Below are 19,376 nucleotides of genomic sequence, written 5' to 3'. Positions count from 1 at the left end.
GCCCCAAATGTGATATAAATTAAGGACGCGTGGAAGGATGGACCACTGAATGGATGAGCGTAGGAACACGATGAAGGTAAAGGGACAATGTATATATGTGTGTGTGTGTGTGTGTGTGTGTGTGTGTGTTTTGGATACCTCGTTGTCGTTTTTCTGGGCGAGGAGACGGCTCTCTCGGAGAACGAGGTAGAGGGCGGCGCATGTCATGAGCACGCCGTGACCCAGGTCCCCGAACATGACGGCAAACAGGAAGGGAAAGGTGATGATGGTGTAGGGAGCTGACCACAAACACGAAACATGAACTGACTGAGTAACTTTTCCGTGATCGACAACACATAATGGTGACGTGGAAAAAAAAAAACAACACAGAGAGACATGGTGCACCTGACAGAGCCACAGAGCAATAATACAGGTGCATGAGCATAACACAAATCAATGGAAATGGGGGTAAAAAAAGAAAGAAAAGAATAAAATATGGAGCTTGGAAACACATGCGTGTGTGTGACTATGCGTGTGTGTGACTATGCCAATGATATACTGCTATACAGATGTGAAATTAAATACAAGGGGTTTCCCAGAATCCACAAAACCTCTAAAAATACCCACTTCTGCCAAGTTTTACCCTATTCTCTTTCTGCCTCACTGTTCATGCCATAAAAATACCCATATATAGGTATAGGGACATATAAGAGGTCGTCCACTGTGAGGTGTCTAGGGGAGCATGTTCATAACTTTTGATTTCCTTTGGTCTATTTCTCTACGTAGCATATTCTGGAGCACTGAAACCTGTTGGACGTTTACCTGGGTTCATCTCCCTGTAGTTGCCAATCCCATAGGCATCCACAATGCTCTGGAAGCCAGAGGTAAACTTGTTGGTTTTGTTGTACGTGGGCGGAGTCTGTTTGGTCTGCATCCTGTTGAGGATGGAGGGAACGGTGGAACCGCTTCGCTCCTGGAGAACAGACAGAGAGAGAGCTACCGGGTTAGGCCACAGCCGAAAGATTGCATCCACGCACAACACAACGCGTTGTCGCTGTATTCCGACACCTGTTGTTTGATTGGTTAAAACTGGTAGAACCTACATGTTCCTTCTAATTCCTCCTGATTGTAATTGAACCACATCTGGCTTAACAGGAACTGCAGCCTGAAAAGGTCAAAAGCAGACTAAACCATACAGCTCCACCTTCACGCTACGCTCCTCCATCAGAAACCTTCTCCAGCGCTAAACTCAACCAGCCTGTCACGTTAGTACCTGAACCCTACGCTTCGCTGTCCCGCACAGCCTTCAAGGACAGGAGAGAACTGAAAAAAAATGACACCGTTATACCATGACACGCAATCAGCGCAGACAAATACACGGACTTTTCTCTTCTCTTTCTTAACGAGGTTTCAAAAAAGCCCCGGTAAGTTCTGGATATGCGTGTGTTTGTACGGTGTCAGAGTGTTAATGCAGCCGCCTCAGTTTGGCTCGGTTCCCGTCGCGGATCTACAGGCATGTGAGGATATAAATAGTGGTTGGCTAAGCAAAAGGCAGAGGGGAGATGCCAATGCGCGGCAGCTATAAGCTCCTAGTAGAGCCTTCAGTGCCACAGAGACTGAAGACTAAGCTAATCAGACGGCGTTACAGCTGGAGCCAAAACCCGTGCGATGGGCACCAAAGGTTCGGCGGACGTTTTTCGAGCGTCACTGCGGAGTTCAGACGTCGCCGTTTGATCGGACGTTTGAGCGGCATTTAAACCTGCGGTCTGGAAATCCCGTTTGTGTTGGGTGCCCGACGAGACTGTGCATCCTCGTGCCTCTTAAAGGGGTACGCTGTCGACGCCGTGTAGGCAAACTTAAAAAAAGAAGCACGCCGCATTTAGGTGTGAAATGTGTGATTTCCAATTCATTGTTGCTTGATGCGGGTGGTCAGTCTTGACTGCTGACTTTTCACATTGTGTTCAATAAAATAAAATATAAAAAAAAATATATATATATATATAGATTACATTATTCAACTTACAACAGAATATAACTATGTAATACATTGTCTTACAGAAACTGCACAAATATGGATCTTAAACATACAGTGGATTTTATCTTGACTGTCAATCTAAATGACAGCCCTCTCTACATGTAATTACACCACAAAGAATGATTTACAGTTAGTTTTAACTCCTCTTCCTCTGCACCCTCTGAACTGATCGAGTGAGCAGGGAGTGATCTGCCTGTAGTCTAACACTCTTTGTTCTGAGAGTGTGTGACAAAGGGTTATCCCCTCAAACTCTTCTTCATGGGAAGGTCACATTCTAGTGACCTTTGGTCCTTATTCTGCGACCTTTGGCAGAGTTAGAGAGGGGCGATTCGAGAGAAGGCGTAACACGAGCTGTCCGATGACAATACAGAGCAGTCAAGCTGTTTGGATGTAATCCGCCTCTGACTGTAAACTCCTTCACACACACGAAACACACGAGACAAAACTAACTGCTACCAGGCACTAAAGCAAAGACATCTGACATAACAAACAGCCACCAACAGGGTTATAATACTGACCTATGACACTGACCCATACACACTCATGTCATCATTTGAGTATGGGAGAACTAAACTACATTAATGGATACTGCACTAGATATAGACAACATATCCATGGCAAAAATAAAATCAGATAATTCTAGTGTGATTGCACTGTATCACTTTGATGACATGTGTCTTTACACTATATGTGTGTGTCTGTCTATATGAGTGTGTGTATGTATATATACACATACACACATATGTGTGTGTGTGTGTGTGTGTGTGTATATATATATGTATATGTATATATGAGTGTGTGCACATACATATGTGTGTGTGTGTGTGTGTGTATGCATACAAATGTGTGTCCACTCACCGTGCCCCTGCGCAGGGCGAACTGGATGGTGTCCAGGTCGGAGACGGGGCACCAGATTTCGGCGATGAGGCACTTCTGTGTGACGTCGATGTTGCAGAGGTTCAGCGTGTGGTAGATGGCCTTCATCTTCCTCACTTTGATGAACCAGACGCGAACCGTCTTGGCAGCCGCCTGGAGCACCCTCTGTCTGTGATCCTCGGTCTGATTCAACACCTGGAGAAGACGATGGGGAAAAAAAAAAAGAAGAAGAATGAGAGAAAAAAAGGATGATGAGAGAGTAACTGATGTCACTCAGAGAAACTAGCAGTATTTTGGGTAAAAGTGTTTTTGCTGTTTATATTAAAAAACGTAGACTCCACCTTGAGTAAATACCAATCATTTCAGGGGCTAGGGTTCTCAGGCTCACAGGTTTATAAACAACGTACAGTGTATTTTAGTGGACTATGGCGAATGTGACCTTCTCATAAGCAGGGACTTGCACAAGAACGTTCACTGTTAGTTCAGCAAACAGTAAACGCTGTGGTAAAATCTCACTGGAGCATGCTGCAGTAATGAAAATGTGTGAAATACAGTGTATCCTCCCCTCTTAAATGAAATCATCTTTCCATAAAAATAAAAAATAAAGCTTGCTTTGTTCACCCACAACTGTAAACTTAGATGCTCCCAAATATTTATCTCCTGAAATCTGCCAAAGCCGAGAGTCTGTGTGACAAACACGCGGCAGACAAGTCCAGCGCCAGCTTTAATGCCCACATGCCCTCGCCCACGTTGGAAACACACACACACACACCTGATTCACTTAGCCCGGGGGGAGATGTGGTATGTTATGAGTTCTAAAAGAAGCCAGAGAATACTCCTATGACCAATCTCACTAACACTCATGCTCGCACGGGATGTCACATCACACACACACACACACACACACACACACACACACAAAAACGCCATGGCCAGATATGGTGACTCACTTGAATACTTTTAAATTAGATTCCCTTTCCTGGGGGTACACCTCACTGAGAGGAGAGACGCTATCTCTCTCTCTCTCTTTCTACTTCATCTGTCACTCTATCTCTCTTTGCCCAATCTAACATTCTCTCGCCCCCGTAGAGACGAATGCAAACACACACAAACATGACACATGACAGCCAGGAAAGAATTCCTACACACTCGGCAAAGTGACAGGAGATCAGTCCTAACCGTGTCCACCAGAGAGCAGCTGAATATTCCTCCTCTGCTCCCTCTGTCTCACTCTCTCACACAGACACAAACACACACACAGATACAGACAAACACACACAAACACACACACACAGGTAAACACACAGGTCTGCCAAAATCAAGAGCAAAAAAAATTTAAAAAAATAGAAACACAGAGTCAAATGGAGCAGAGGGAGACAACAAGCGGACACACACGCGCGCGCGCGCATGCACACACCCACACTTGACACTGGACACAGCCCAGAGGGGTTTGAGAGTGCCGTAGTTCCAAGTCAATGACTCACTCCAGTAGACCAGTGTATCATTTCACCCCGAAAGAGAGCGAGGTGTGTGTGTGTGTTTGTGTGTGTGTGTGTGTGTGTGTGTGTGTGCGTGTGTGTGCGTGTGTGTGTGTGTGGATGAGAGGGATCACTTTAAACGTGGGTGGGTGAAAAGACACCAAAAAACTGGAATCCAGAGTGGGCATTCCCGTGTGTATAAACTTGCATGCGTGGGCAGGCATGATAGCTATGAATGTGTGGGTGGAGGAGGGTGGAATCTGGGTAGGGTTGTGGCATCTCCCCAAGGAGATGCCAAATGGATAGGCTTGTGTCCCCTTGATTACCAAGTGAATGTGTGAAAGTGGAGGGAGAACAAACCACGACAGATTCATACCAGTTCCGTTCCTCAAATTCAGTGAATGAAAGTGTGAGTGTGTGTGTGTGTGTGTCTTTTAAAGGTAAAAAAGACGTCCACTACCAGTAGTATAATGAATGGTGTTGTGTATACAGGTGGAGTACGCTTGCTGTCCCTGAGGGGGGGGGGGTATCACACTCCCTCATTGAAAAGACATGTGCAGCAGACTGTCATAGGAATAACACTGGCCACAGACAGGGCCAAACCTAAAGGCTGTCACAGCACAACCACAGCCAGCCAGCACCCTGCCCTGTCACTGCCAGTCTACTTCAACTGCCTGACACACCCCACAGACAGACAGAGAGAGAGAGAGTGTGTGTGTGTGTGAGAGAGAGAGAGAGAGACAGAGAGAGAGAGAGTGTGTGTGTGTGTGTGTGTGTGTGTGAGAGAGAGAGAGAGAGAGAGAGAGAGAGAGAGAGTGTGTGTGTGTGTGTGTGTGTGAGAGACAGAGAGAGAGAGTAGGAAAGAAAGACAGATAGACAGAAAGAGAGAAAGAAAGAAAGAAAGAAAGAAAGAAAGACAGAAAGGAAGAAAGACAGAAAGAAAGAAACTGCAATTTCACACAAGCAGCCCTACATGCGCATTCTCTCTCTCTCTCCCTCTCTGTCTCTCTCACACACACACACACACACACACACACACACACATACACACACACACACACACGCACGTGTGCGCGCGACTTTAATTCAATTTCCCACCCAGCTCCTTTAATTGGCTGAGTAAACATGTCCCTTCAGGATCTCACTGGGCAAAGACGCATTGCCTACCAAACAGCTCATCCAGTCTCCCCTTATCTAAACTGATCTAATCGAGTTTCATGATTTCACTGAGCGGTTCAATATACAGTAATCTAGACCACGCTCGTCTAGGGACGGCACGGCTGTGCCAAAACGTCGACAGCGGGGTCCGACGCGCACTCGGTCTGTCTGCCTCTGAACCACGGCTGTCCTCACAAACAACGGCTTGTCTCTTTGCCGTCTCTTTGGCTCTCATATTGCACAGGATATCCCCATACAATTCTGCCCTTCATATTACATTGACAATACCACCCACCACTTCTTCATATTCAAGTGACCAAAACCACACAACAGCATTAATTCCATATGGTAGTTCCATGTTGTGGTCAATCTATTAGACCACACACACACGCACGCACACGCACACACACACACGCACACACACGCACAGCTGAGTACACAGACAGCAGGGAGTGTGTGGGTAGAGCACACAGACGTAAGCCCATCTCATGTTACAGTAGCTACAGCACCTGCTCCAGCTCACAGTTCATCGTCTCATTAAGGACGAGAGGCTGTTGTAATGTCATTTTGGGCTGCGTTTGACTGATATGCCACGCCAAGCTTATGTGAAGTAGTTCTTATATGAGTTAGGCTGGTGTGCTAAGAGTTGAGGTTGATCCCAGTTACTGAACACACCCTGACATTTATAAAGACGTCGTCGTAAAACGGTCGGAAAAACAGTTGGGGATTAGTTTTGTTCGTGTGACGTCAGCTTAAAGGGGGGAAATGACAGCATGCGTCACTGCACGTTAATAACGGGGCTTTTTTTCCCCCTCCTTGAGGACAAATATTTCATAACAGTAATTATCAGTAGAAAATGGAAAATGTACATCAACCCTCAGAACACTGCCGACGAGCTGTTGCTAAGTAACCAAATCCCTTCCCCTCATCAAGTCAAAGATATGACAAATAGAGGTGAGTGTTGGATTTCCGTAAAGTTTTGCCTCACCATCTGGAGGTCGTCGATACGGGTGTTAACCCCGGCCGCCATCTCCTTCCTCTCCTGGGGCGTCTCTGGACAGGGGTAGAGCGACGCCCGGAACCTGGGTACGGAGGGGAGGACATCGAAATAAGACGATTTATCAGACTTAACTGACTGAAACACAGTCATTACAAACGATACTGATCACAGCTTTTTACCAGCCTGTTGTTACTGGTATTCAAATTCATTACAAGTGTCATCAAAAAAATCTATTAAAAACATCTAATCTTGCATGTCAGTTTTGATCTGCATCACTGGTCAAACGATACCATTTTGTGTGTTTTAAGTTATGCTACCTAAAATGGGTGGGACACAGACTCCAACTTCTCTATATGTTATTTTAGTTGTCTTGGACAACTGCAGGCACTTTTCCATTGAGGGTGACTGTAACATTGGGGGGGACACATGTTATTCTCACCCTTCACAGATTTTCTTCACGCGGTTCTTCAGCTGGTCTCCCTGGAAGAAGATGATGAACACAGACTTGTGCACTTGGTCTCCCTATAAATGAGGACAAGAACAGGGGGGGAAAAAAAATGTAGATTATTCATCTATACTGCTCAGACCTGGCCAGATATGAGACAGTTATCAAACATTTATCGTCTAATCTAAATGAAGTGCTGGAGACATCTTCTTGTACTCTGTGTCATATGGTGTCTGTTATAACAGATGTCATCTTGTGTGACAGCTATGCAGCCATAAAACTCACATATTTTACACCACACCAACGACACACGACTTGACAATTTGTCATCAAAATGAAATCTAACTATTATGTCTTCCTGATAACCCTGCTGTCATAACTTTTTCATAAAGGCTGGAGGGTACGAAATGAAGTTTGCGTCACCATGGAAACAATTTACAGTAAGGATTCTGCAGTTATAGAACAGTGATGTATGGTGCACACTGAATGACAAACCATTGGCAAAAATACAAAACTCATTAACAGACAAAATAAAACGAGAATTTTAGGAACAGTGTTCTTCCGTGGAACTTTTTTAGCCCTCTGTGACATAAGAGCGTGTTAATGACACCAGTCATTTTCCATCAGGCAGCTGTTTGGGGCTTCTCACCGTTGTGGGGTCCTCCAGAGGGTCTTCAATGTTCGCCTGTCGCAGGAACACGTTGCCACGGCAAACTCTCCACAGCATCCTCTCGAAGGTTGGTATCCTCTCTCTGCCAATCACTCCAGCCACAAACCTGAGAGCATGTCAACAGTCAAGTCCAGCTGTCTTGGTCGTGTGGTCAGGGGAGATCATTTCTCCACCCTTAAGGCTTCATCTAATTTAATCTAAGAGACAGCTCCGTATTTATTATAGGATCAAGAGTCTATAGAGGTTTTTATCTCCAGCAAAGGAAAAGATGGCTCAACAACAAGAATCAATTACAAAAATAGTTAACAATCGGTGCATAACTAATACGGCTAGTGTACGTATATAATTTGATAACATCATGGTGATTAATCCATAACTCATTTTTAATGATCGACAGATTCCATCCCTAATGTCATAGTCCATTAGCGCAGACTAAAATCCTAATCTATGGTTATCCTTATCTGGTGGGTCATCACTCTGGTGTCCCTGTGGGCCTGAGGCCATCATGTAAAGCTGGGCAGAGCTGCAGCTCCTCGACAGTAAACATCCATTAGGAAAATGACCAGAGTGCTCCTGTGAGTGTTCACTGGACTGCCTTGACATTCACTCTGAGTGCCTCCATAAAGGTCAATGTCAAAACAGAGCTTATAGCTCTCAATACATACTGAATATGTCTAAATAGCATCAGAGGCACCTCACAGGTAAAGGAACGGGCCTGGCGGTAAGGGAGTCGTGAGTTTGATTCACAGCGCGCAGGGAAATTCATTAAGTGCTGGAGAATACTGGGTTAGCTTTGACACAGTCCGCGTGCATTTGGGGAAAAGGTACTGAATTCTACATCCAGTCAGAGGCACTGTGCGGTAACTGATCCTATAACCTGAACTCTGGCATGGATTTCTCCCTACGGCGCACGATGCGTCGTCTAAAGCTCCGTGAAGACTGTAAAGTGGACAATAAAACGTTGCCCTGTGTTACATTACCAATGGATCTCTTTTTTAACTTTCTACCAACAGTGTTTTAGTATCCCTCACACATTCAATACCACTCTTCTTTTCTTTTTCTGTCTCTCTTTTTCCCCCAGTGTCCTCCTCTGCGGTTGGCCTCTCTTGTCTTTTCTGTCCTGCAACTAAAATGTTGGAACGACAACAGAATGTGGTTTTTTTTTACGCGGTATCAGTCGCCTGCGAGCGTCGATCGCGGATCAATTTGCTATTGCGCGTCATCTGCTCTGTGGAGAAAACCGATCCATATTTCCAGTGATCTGATGCAATGGGCGTATGGTTGAGCGTTCAAACACCATTTCCACCCGGGGAAAACAGTGATTCAGCATGCTGGTGTATCCTTTCACCAGACTTAGGAGAGTACAAACATGTCAATCAATGCACACAACAGTGATGTAAATCTCTCTTGTGATTTTAGCTTTAACGATCACGGCTCGTATTCCATACAGAGTGGAGAGGAAAGGATAACAAATGGATTGATCGTATTATTCAATGAGTGTGGGGAAAAAAAACCCTGTAACCTAACCTGACCTGTCTATAGAGAGTAGTAAGGTACTGAGGATTCTATTGTGTTGTATTAGAATAGCAGAGCTTTGGTAATTGAAAGTAGGTCTGTTTTGTGAGTTCTGTGAGTATTTGCCCAACTGTCGTTTCACGCAGGCCTGCCCTCTACTCCTGATATAAAAACGGAAGATCTGATAAGAACAAGGGTGTGGCTGCTTTAGGGGGTACTTAAGTCATGGAGAACAACAACTCTCATGAATAATAATACTAATTAGTTTGAAAAAATGCTTTTGTTCTTTGAGTGGTGAACATTTGGGTCATTTTTCCACTGTCAAAAAGGATTGTAGCATGACTCATCTTTGCTGAGCAGGCTTAAAGGTGACTGAACAGACGGGCATGTTTTGAGCCAGCTGGGGAACACAGTCGGTCTAATCACAAATAACAGCAGCTGCAACTTCCTCTGCCAGAAACAACACCCTTCCACAGACAGACAGAGGCTGACAGAGAGAGAGAGACAGAGAAACAACACCCATCTACAGACAGACAGAGCAGAGGCTGACAGAGAGAGAGAGACAGACAGAGAGAGAGAGAGACAGAGAAAGAAACAACACCTATCTACAGACAGACAGAAAGAGAGAGAGAGAGAGAGAGAGAGAGAGAGAGAGAGAGAGAGAGACAGAGAAAGAAAGAAAGAAAGAAAGAAAGAAAGACGTCCCTCACCCAAAAGCAGCTCCATCCATTGGACTCTACTCACCCCAGTCTTAGAGGAGCGCCACGCCCGACCTCATTGGGGTCCAGCAACGTGGACGACTCTTCCAACAGAGAGGGATCTTCCATCTGAGAACGAGAGACAAGGACCTCCTTTGGTAACATTAGGACAAAGATCAGAATCAGTCTCAAGTGTTCACATTATGTTATTACATATGGGTTTTTTTTTTATACCCCATTTCCCATCAGAAAACAATTACAGTTAATATCACTATGTTTATTACACTGAACACATCTCCTGTTTGTTCAAGTTCACTTCATCAGTTTGAAAAACGAAGCTTTTTAATCTGTGAATCATAACTTTGTCTCTGAATTGAATCCACTGAATTCTGACTGCTGACCACAGAGCTCATGTTGGGTTAAATTAGTCCTCTTTAAAATGAACTTGCATGATGTCACAGTAAGCAAACACAGTGAGAGTGGATCATATGTATTAAGCTGAAAACAAATATCACAGCTACGTCACATTCTCTTCCACTTATAACAGAGTGTCAAATTACTGCTTGAGGCCCAGAACAATGAATTCTTCAACGTAATCATTTCTCTGTCTAGTGCATGCCCCAAAGGCCTAAATACTCTTAGTGTGTGTTAGTGAAGTTAAAGATTACCAGACAACACTGGACATTTAACCAAATGAATGACCCTCATTCAAACCCTGTATGAGGTTGTAAAAGCGACAGTAACATTTTTAAAGACTGGCCAACTGTGACAGAGAGGATCAGCCGAGCACAACCACTCTTACGGTTAAAGGTCGCACACCGAGGCAGAACTGTGCGGTTAAAACTGAACGTGAACGGATAAAGATCGTCTGACGGTAACTAGAGCGCGTGAGGTATTTTGAAAGGGTCGGCAGCGAGAAAAGAAGCTGAATACCTGGAAGAACAGGTCTCGGGTTGGGCTAAATACTGAATATGAAAATAGCTGAATACTGACCAGGCATGCAGAGTGTGTGTGTGAGTGTCTTTGTGTGTGTGTGTGAGAGTGTGTGTGTGTGTGTGTGTGTGTGTGTGTGTGTGAGCGTCTGTGTGTGAGCGTCTGTGTGTGAGCGTCTGTGTGTGTGAGTATCTGTGTGTGTGTGAGTGAGTGAGTATCTGTGTGTGTGTGAGTGAGTGAGTGAGTATCTGTGTGTGTGTGAGTGAGTATCTGTGTGTGTGTGAATGAGTGTCTGTGTGTGTGTGAGTGTCTGTGTGTGTGTGAGTGTCTGTGTGTGTGTGTGTGTGTGTGTGTATACGTGAGTGTCTGTGTGTGTGTGTGTGTGTCTGCTGGTACACTTAACTACACTTAACGTCCAGGCCCTGCCCCACTCAAAACTTTCAATCACCACAACAGGGACCAAACTGTTTTTGTTCACACAGTAAAAACCCATTTTGTTCTTGTATATGTGTGTTTTTGTCTGTGTGTCTGTGTGCGTGTGTGTGTGTGTGTGTGTGTGTGTGTGTGTGTGTGAGACACGGTAGACAAGCTCACTCCTTATCGCCATTACAACCCTTAACTCTGTCTGCCAAATTCAAAACAGCTCATCAAAATTCTCCTGACCTCATCAAAAAACTGCTGGGTACGCCTCAGGATGTGTTTCAGCTCCGTCAGCTCCAGAAAATTCTTTTTCAGAGCTTCCTGGTTGGTGTTGATCTCCTTCAGCTCATTTTCCAGCTTCTCAAAGGTGGCCTGCAAAAGTCCAAAAGGTTAAAGGTCAAAGAGGCGTCCGTTACTGCTTTGCATCACCGAGCGTGTCAGCAAAATTCCACTAAATTGTCCGCTCCATTGAAAGCTAATGCTTTAGCTGCTTGGCAGGACGAGGTGAAAGAGAGAAGAGAGAAACAGTTACGTTGAGGCTGATATGTTACTGCATTTTCTCGTGTGAGAGAGAGGATCTGCGAGAGAGGCTTTTTAAACAAGCTTACCTCGAGGTCAATCATGTCTCGAGGAAACGGAACCTCAGGGTTCTCGCCCGTGTCCACGATTGCGATGTTAGCTTTCTTAATCTCTTTTTCAACAAACCCTGGGAAAGAGGGAAAGAGAGAGAGAGAGAGAGATCCACAGTGTAATCAGTATGATTGCATTCTCATGAACGAACGGGAATGCTGAGAAAACGGACTCACTCAGTTTACGGTCCATCTCCTCACACCGTCGTACTTCGTTCACAAACTTTCTCTGGAACACGTTCACGTCCGGGTTCAACTAAAACGGGAGGCATCAAACAGCTTCGTTATGAAATGCGAAAACCCACAAAAAAATAAATAAATAAAAAAATCTTCCAGATTTTTCTCTGGGTTCAGCTGTGGCTCCACATCACTGACCCACGGTGTAAAATGACTCAATCGTGCCTTAAAGAGCATTTACACAAAACAAACTGATACAGAGTCTTTCACGCAGAAAACAAATATTGACAAAAGCCTGCATAATAAACACACGAGAGACCACATCAACTGAGATTTCGAATCACGTCAGTTACGGTTGTGCTTTGCCTCAGGCCACACTGAAACATAATAGTGGAGTTTAAATGTACCTTCAGGCCTACTTTACATCTTTTCACATGACACAGGAAATACACTCTTACTCACATAGCTCTCTTGTATTCATATATGCCCATTGATATGACTCACTGCCAAAGACCAGCTATTGGCTAGAGTTTGCTGACTACTGTGTCATTATGGTCACACAGTAAACCAATCTGATTACTCATATACTACTGTGATTGAGTAATCAGACTCAGTCGTCTATGGGCTGTAGCGTAGCCCTCAGATTCTGCTGACACCAATGTCTTTTTCAGGAGAAAAATTCAATTCTCCTTAGAATGAAAAAAAGGAAAGAAAAAAAAAAAAAAAAAAAACTCGTCCTAGTCTACAGCTTCAGACGTTTCCTCTTACAAGAGACGCATGTTACGAATGAAGGGGAAATGAAGGGGAAACAGTAAGTGTGGGCTGTGTGTGTGTGTGTCTGTGTTGGGGGTGGAAGGACTTTCAAGCAGCAGTACTCATACATCTGAAACGTAAACGCGTAGATGCATAGATGTGTGTGTGTGTGTGTGTGTGTGTGCGTGTGTGTGTGTGTGTGTGTGTGTGTGTGCATTGATGGGTTAGTGAGAGGAGTGTCGAGCAGCACTGCTCAGACATCTGAACTACAGACGTGTGTGTGTGTGCGTGTGTGTGTGCGTGTGTGTGTGCCTTGCTGGGTTAGAGGGAGGAGTGTCGAGCAGCACTGCTCAGACATCTGAACTACAGACGCGTGTGTGTGTGCGCGTGCGTGCGTGTTTTTGAGCGAGTGTGTGTGCGCACGTACACGCGTGTTTGTGCGTGTGTTGAGGGGTTAGTGGGGGGAGTGTCGAGAAGCAGTACTCACGTCTCTGAACTGCACCATGCCGATCTCTCCCAGTTCGCTGACGCAGCAGTAGGCCGACTCTGACTGGAGGAAGAGCTGGGCCAGCGTCATCTCCTCACTTCGGAAAAGCTCGCCCATGGTGGCAAAGCACTCTGGGTAACCCCTCTCAGCACTGCGACAGGTAGAGACTCAGGACTGACCTCACCTGAGGAAGAGAGACCGAGAGAGAGAGAGAAACATGAAGAAAATGGAATAAGAAAAACTAAAAAATACGCCACATTGTCTAGAAACCAGGATACAAACGGCCGTCGCGACGTGAGAAAACCAATGCATTGCCTCGTTAACAAACGCACTCGAAACAGAGGAGCTAGCTGTTTTCAAATGCTGAAGCACTGATGTCGCGGTGCAGAGCTAGCGCAGGCGAGAAGAGAACTGAGTCGTGAAAAGCACTCAAGCACCACGGGTTTACACACAAGCCACGCGCGCTGTGGCAGTTACAAACGATTTTACCAAACCAAACTAAACAGGAAACCAGCATATGACATGAGGCAAGACCTGCACAAAAAAAAAAAAGGGGGGGGGTACATTAAACACCAGAACTATATGAATAAAAACACTGATATCAGACAGTGGGGAGAGTTAGAAGGGACTGAATGAGTCTAATCTGTGTGGTAATATAACGTAGCTAGGTGAAGTGATAACAGTAATTACTTGGCGTAAGGGTGTATTAAGAGTTGGGAGTAATTTTCCATAACCTTGTTTGGAAAGCAGGTCAAATCCAAGCTCCAAGATATTTCAGAATCTTTTCAAGGTGCATTTTCTTCCATTTACATATATATATATATATATATATATATATATATATATATATATATATTTTTTTTTTTTTTTTTTTTTTTTTTTTTCTTAAATGCATTCATTCAATCTCACCAAAAGAGCATTTTTCTCAGCCCAATTCTTCTACCCATGTAGCTCTTATAGACTTTGGAAAAGGAGACAAAAAAATTTCATTTTTCAGATGATGTGACCTGTGGTATACACTATTTCTGACTGTTTTGTAAAAAAAAAAAAAATAAAAAAATGAAAAGCCTCACCCCTGTTTGTGCCCTCTTGATCACAACACTGTGTGAAAAGTCCCTCCAATTACAGCCTAGTGGTGAAAAGACTTCCATTAGAACCATGTTAACAGTTCTCAGAAACATGAGAAAAACATGTGACTAAAAACAGAGCAGCCAGTTGGACACTGCAACGTCGACAGCCCATGAGTACTGTATTATACAGTTATATTCTATCATACCGGGAAAGGGGAGTGTTTACAGCACTGTTTTCAAAGGATGAGACGGCCTAACCCCATTTCAAAACCAAACGTCTGCGCTGGCATTTAAACACGGGCAAATAATCCATCCGAGCGCGGAGAAAACTATCTGGTCATTTTACAGCTGTTCTAAACCTGGACTTTATAGCAAAATCACACTTGACCCAAGTTAAAAAGTGCTCAGCCGGCCCTTGACTGCCTAATCAAGTGTTCCGTATTCTGATTTTCTTACGATAAATAGCCTGTGAGATCACTATGCTTACACACTTCCCAAAGCTCGTACTTCTAATTGTTTGGGGTTTTTTTTTTTTCCCCCGTGCTAAGATGAGGAAACACTCACATCGTGACGAGAACTTAACACCCACTCCAGATCCGCATTTCCCACTTCACTCTCACTGATCTCAATATCTGCGGTTTGGTCCATCTCGCATTCCTTAATGAAACTCCTCCTCAACCATAATCAAGCAGCTGATTGGTCAAATCAGGCAAGCTAGCTCTTGGTTATAACAGGGCAGTAAGAGCCACAGGAACAGGTTAAGAGGCATTTCTCATTGGCTATGTATGACATCAGGATCTACACACCACATATATTTGCATAAATCTATGGACTGTACCACACTCATTACCAGTTCCCAGTACTCATGTCAGTGTGCTGGGATTGGGCAGAAAAAGTAGAAGGAGGTCCAACACATATTAAAGTCATCACATGAATGTTAATCTCACACACCTGACGAACCTGCTTTGTTTTGATGTTTAAACTCAGTGTTGTGGCTCCTCTGTTGTTTTATTCTTGTTTGGCACACAGCCAAGCACTTTTCCCCAGAAGAGTACCGTACACCCACTCAGTACTTTTTCACTGAATGTTCACTGCATGTTGTATGACGTCAGATTTAGAGCACATTTCCACACATACCGGACGAGAGTGTAATCCCTAACAATACTGATCCATTTTGGACACCGCCAAGGTGTCAATGCATCTCTTTGCTATCAGTTTGACTAGGGATAAAAGATTTGAGTTTACAGTCTGTTTCCACTCACAGTGCTGCGTTAATGTGAGTGAGAATGTTAAGCAGAGTGGAGTTAATGTGAATGTGAAGTGGGACTAAGCGGTGGTCTCACGCCCATGCGGTATGAATGGAATCTCATGTTACTCCGTTGTTTTCGCCGTTTCCCTCGGCATGTGATAAGCAACTGACCAGGGCACAAGCCTGTGAGCTGCGCCTTAAAACCGAGGAGCATACAATGAGGTATTCGAACGACTGTCATCACAAAACCAGTGTGATATGCTTTGGCATGCTGTTAAGGTCACACAAAGCCTGGCTTTTTGTAAGCGAATCCCGATTAACTGGATGGCTCCTAGTTAGGATAAATAACTGTACGTGAGCTGTGCATTCATTATCTATTTAGACAACTTTCCGACAAACTAAGTACAACACAAAACCTCTAAATACCCGAGGTTACGCATTTTTGTACCATCAGCCTGAAATACATCCACTGTAAATTACATAAAGCGAAAGTTTGGCTTCATTTGTAATGCGCTCAGAACAAGAAATTCAAAGGAGACGTTCACGCTCTATTAAGAATTACAGTGCAAATGCCTTGGTGAGGATTTAGGGATTAGAGTAGGTCGAACCATGTGACGCTTTATACCAAGCAATAATGGTGCTAAAGCAATATTGTATGTGACAGAACATTATAAACGCCAACTGACGCTTCTGCAAATAAAACTGACGCTTCTATAATAATACATAACAATTAAATATGCCATACGTTACACTTTTCATGTTCAATCATGTAATAAATCTTAATCCACAACATGTCAGTTAAATGTGCATTGGAAACTATGAACAAACAAGTCAATCATCCATTCGACCCGTTTTAAATTATTCAGCATCTTTGACGCCCGTGAAGGAAGATGCACTGTCGGAAGGATAAGCTTTCAAGGGCGCAACTTGTCCCTTCTAGACAGGACAAGACTCACTAAATTTTAGTAACACTCAGCAGTACTACCAGAACATTCAACATATTCTAGATAGTGTATACTTTCAACGTGTGTCGTATTCGATATTATTTGTCAATTAACTAGACACACCATTCGGTAGTTACTATGTTCAAGTTAGAGACTGGATTATTGCTAGCCTAGCATGCTAAGAAGCTACTAGGTGATAACTCGATTTGTTACACTATGTGAGGTTAGACGGTTTTGTCAAAAGCTATAAACAACCGTAAAATTGTCCCGTGAGATAAATGTAAACAGCAACATTACTGTAAGGCAGAATAATAATAAAGAGCCCAAATAACACGTTACGTGCAATGAAAAAGGAAGTATTACATACGAAACAGTGCCCGGGTGCCTATCGCAGTAGTTACTTAACTAAACCTATAGCTGTCCCAACCTACGCGACTTTAGCTGGCTAACTTAATAGCCTCTTGGCTATCCTAGTTAGCAGAGTTATTATAAATGCAAATGAGTTTATCAACAAGTGGTTAAAAAAGTTTTTAAACGGGTTTATTTCCAGCTGACGTGGATATTACTGAATCAACACATAAACACATAGCTTAGAGGTTAATCAGCTATTTACAAACCTATAGTTAACGCATTAACTACAGTATACAGTGACGCTAGCTAGCTCGTAGGTTAATAATTCTGCGCAACGTTAGGTTCGCTGGTCAACCATAACTAGGCAGACGAGGCAAAGACCGAAGCAAAGACCTTTATGAGAATTCGTTATATGTTGACTTTTGATATAAAGGCTCTTTCGGAAACAGAAAATGGTTTAGGATGTAACTTACAGTGATGTCTGTGTAAATTAAAGTCCTCCTTCGGTAGCTGTCACTCTGGGCTCTCTCTTTTCCGTTTACAACGAAATATCAGCTGACCTGATCTCCGCGGCACGGGCGTGACGTAATGAGTAGGTTCGACGTGTCACATGATCTACTGACTTAACTAACCTACCTGTGTAAGAGACATACTTTCTAGACCGCATGTACAGCCTTTCCTTTGTGTTTGATTATCTCATCTGCTCACATGATACGTCTGACTCAGCAGGAGAACAACTTAAAGCTATGTGCGGCGTTGCATTAAGTTTCTCTGAGCGATAGGCAACAAGTGTGTAATTTCATAGCACTCTAAACTGGCACCCATAGAATTTATTCCAAACGGAACTGAATTGTTACGTCTCTCGTCTCCCTCTCTCTCTCTTTTTTTCCTCTAATAGTGGTTGGAGAGATGTAACAGAGGGTAGAGGTATACCACTTCCTCAGGTGTTTTCAACTGGGTTACATCTATTTGGTCCTAACCACAAAGGATGCTGCAAACCCACACCCCTTTACTCTCAGACTATTCCCTGCCCTCAAAAACTGGCAGTCACAAACCACATGTTACAATGGTTGTGTCAGCAAGTGCTTTAATCAACTTCTTTCATCTTTCAGGCACCCCACATTACATATTAATAGTCCACGTTAGCAAGGATAGAGAGGTTTCTTTCAGATTTTGAGCTAAAACACACACACACAGAGAGAATGCAAAAACTCTAAATACTACTTAGATGGAGGACTGTGCACGTCAGCTGGTGGGGTCATTTTGTCTTGGTAAAATCTTTTTAGCTATTTGAATGTCTGGTTCAACAACTAGTAAACTCTTCCACATGGGCTATACCAGATCTCTCAGGCTGATCGCTGTTTTATCAAGACGTTTCCTGCAGTTTGTTGTTAGGTGGTACAAAGGTGTGAGATGACTCATAAACATGTTGAAAGTAGGAAAAGTCAGAGAACAGCATTTGGGGGTGGCAAGGGGTCAGATAACCTCATTTTAGAATTTATTGAACCGTTATTTTTCCACTGACTGGTCCCCTTTTCCAAACAAGCGAATTAAAATTGATTTCAGGAAAAAAAAAAAGGTAATTATGATTATTCTCACTGAAAATAAAAAGCTATGGATTTTATTGGGTGATGGTATTTGCACCATAAACTGCACACTCTGCACTATAAATTGCACAACTGCGCCTTTGAACAATCAACTGCACTACTGCACAATCAAATTGCACTAACACCCCATACAACTCACCTACCTACCTGCACAATGCCAATGCTGTTGCCAGAAATTCACTGTCTGTGTCTGGTGTTATGTCTGTAGGTGTTATGTCATATATGTCTAGGTTTGAAATATGTAGGGTTGTTCTTGTTTGTACTACTTACTTAGTACTTTCTTTACCCAGTACTTTCTGTCTTTACTTAGTACTTCTGTTTTACCCAGTACTTTCTGTTGTCATATTTATTACCCCCCGGATTTTTTTTTTTATTTATTTTATTTTTTATAAAACCCTCCCCTCAGTACTTATTGTGCATTATTTATTGTTTTATGTGGTATTTATTTGTTATATTGTTTTATGTGGCACTGTGGTCCTTGTGTAACGCAATCTCGTTCCCCTGTATGTATGACTCATGCATATGTGGAAATGACAATAAAAGCAGTCTAAGTCTAAGTCTAAGTCTAAGCATTGTAGGAAACAGCAGCTGGACTGAGATACTTAAAACACAGTTCAGTCTCGACACAGACATAATTTAATAGGAATACTAAGTCGCTGTACATTTATTGATGACGTGCCAGCACACTATCGCGTAATCCATACTATCTCACATACATGAGACATATATGATCATTTATATGTATCAGACTTTAACTCAGCTAACTGTTCATAATGTATTGTTTGAAGTCCCTTTACCAATACAAGTTTGTCTCACTTGAGATGAGGAGCAGAAGAATGTATCAGTGACTTGGTGTTGAGAGAGAGGGTATACATCACCAAATGAGCACTCATAGGTTGCCT

The 19,376-nt window shown here is 43.4% G+C and overlaps 1 protein-coding gene across 2 annotated transcripts in view; it reads right to left on the bottom strand.

Moving 5' to 3' along the window:
- Positions 1–17,400, bottom strand: part of atp6v0a1a (ATPase H+ transporting V0 subunit a1a) — a 25,064-nt gene extending 7,664 nt beyond the window's left edge. For both annotated transcript variants that reach the window (XM_030793519.1, XM_030793518.1), the window contains exons 1-12: positions 17,341–17,400; positions 13,254–13,437; positions 12,014–12,092; positions 11,816–11,913; positions 11,451–11,579; positions 9,901–9,983; positions 7,621–7,747; positions 6,966–7,048; positions 6,515–6,608; positions 2,873–3,085; positions 802–952; positions 139–278 (exon numbers count right to left, since the gene is read on the bottom strand). In XM_030793519.1, the coding sequence (XP_030649379.1) occupies positions 139–278; positions 802–952; positions 2,873–3,085; positions 6,515–6,608; positions 6,966–7,048; positions 7,621–7,747; positions 9,901–9,983; positions 11,451–11,579; positions 11,816–11,913; positions 12,014–12,092; positions 13,254–13,370 (1,314 nt within the window). In that variant the 5' untranslated portion in view covers positions 13,371–13,437; positions 17,341–17,400. The remainder of the gene's footprint in view (positions 1–138; positions 279–801; positions 953–2,872; positions 3,086–6,514; positions 6,609–6,965; positions 7,049–7,620; positions 7,748–9,900; positions 9,984–11,450; positions 11,580–11,815; positions 11,914–12,013; positions 12,093–13,253; positions 13,438–17,340) is intronic.
- Positions 17,401–19,376: the final 1,976 nt, after the last annotated feature.

The sequence above is a fragment of the Chanos chanos genome, chromosome 16 (genome assembly GCF_902362185.1).
Source record: "Chanos chanos chromosome 16, fChaCha1.1, whole genome shotgun sequence".
NCBI lineage: Eukaryota > Metazoa > Chordata > Actinopteri > Gonorynchiformes > Chanidae > Chanos > Chanos chanos.
Note: the sequence above shows the minus strand (reverse complement) of the source record. Positions and strands in the feature narration are given on the sequence as shown.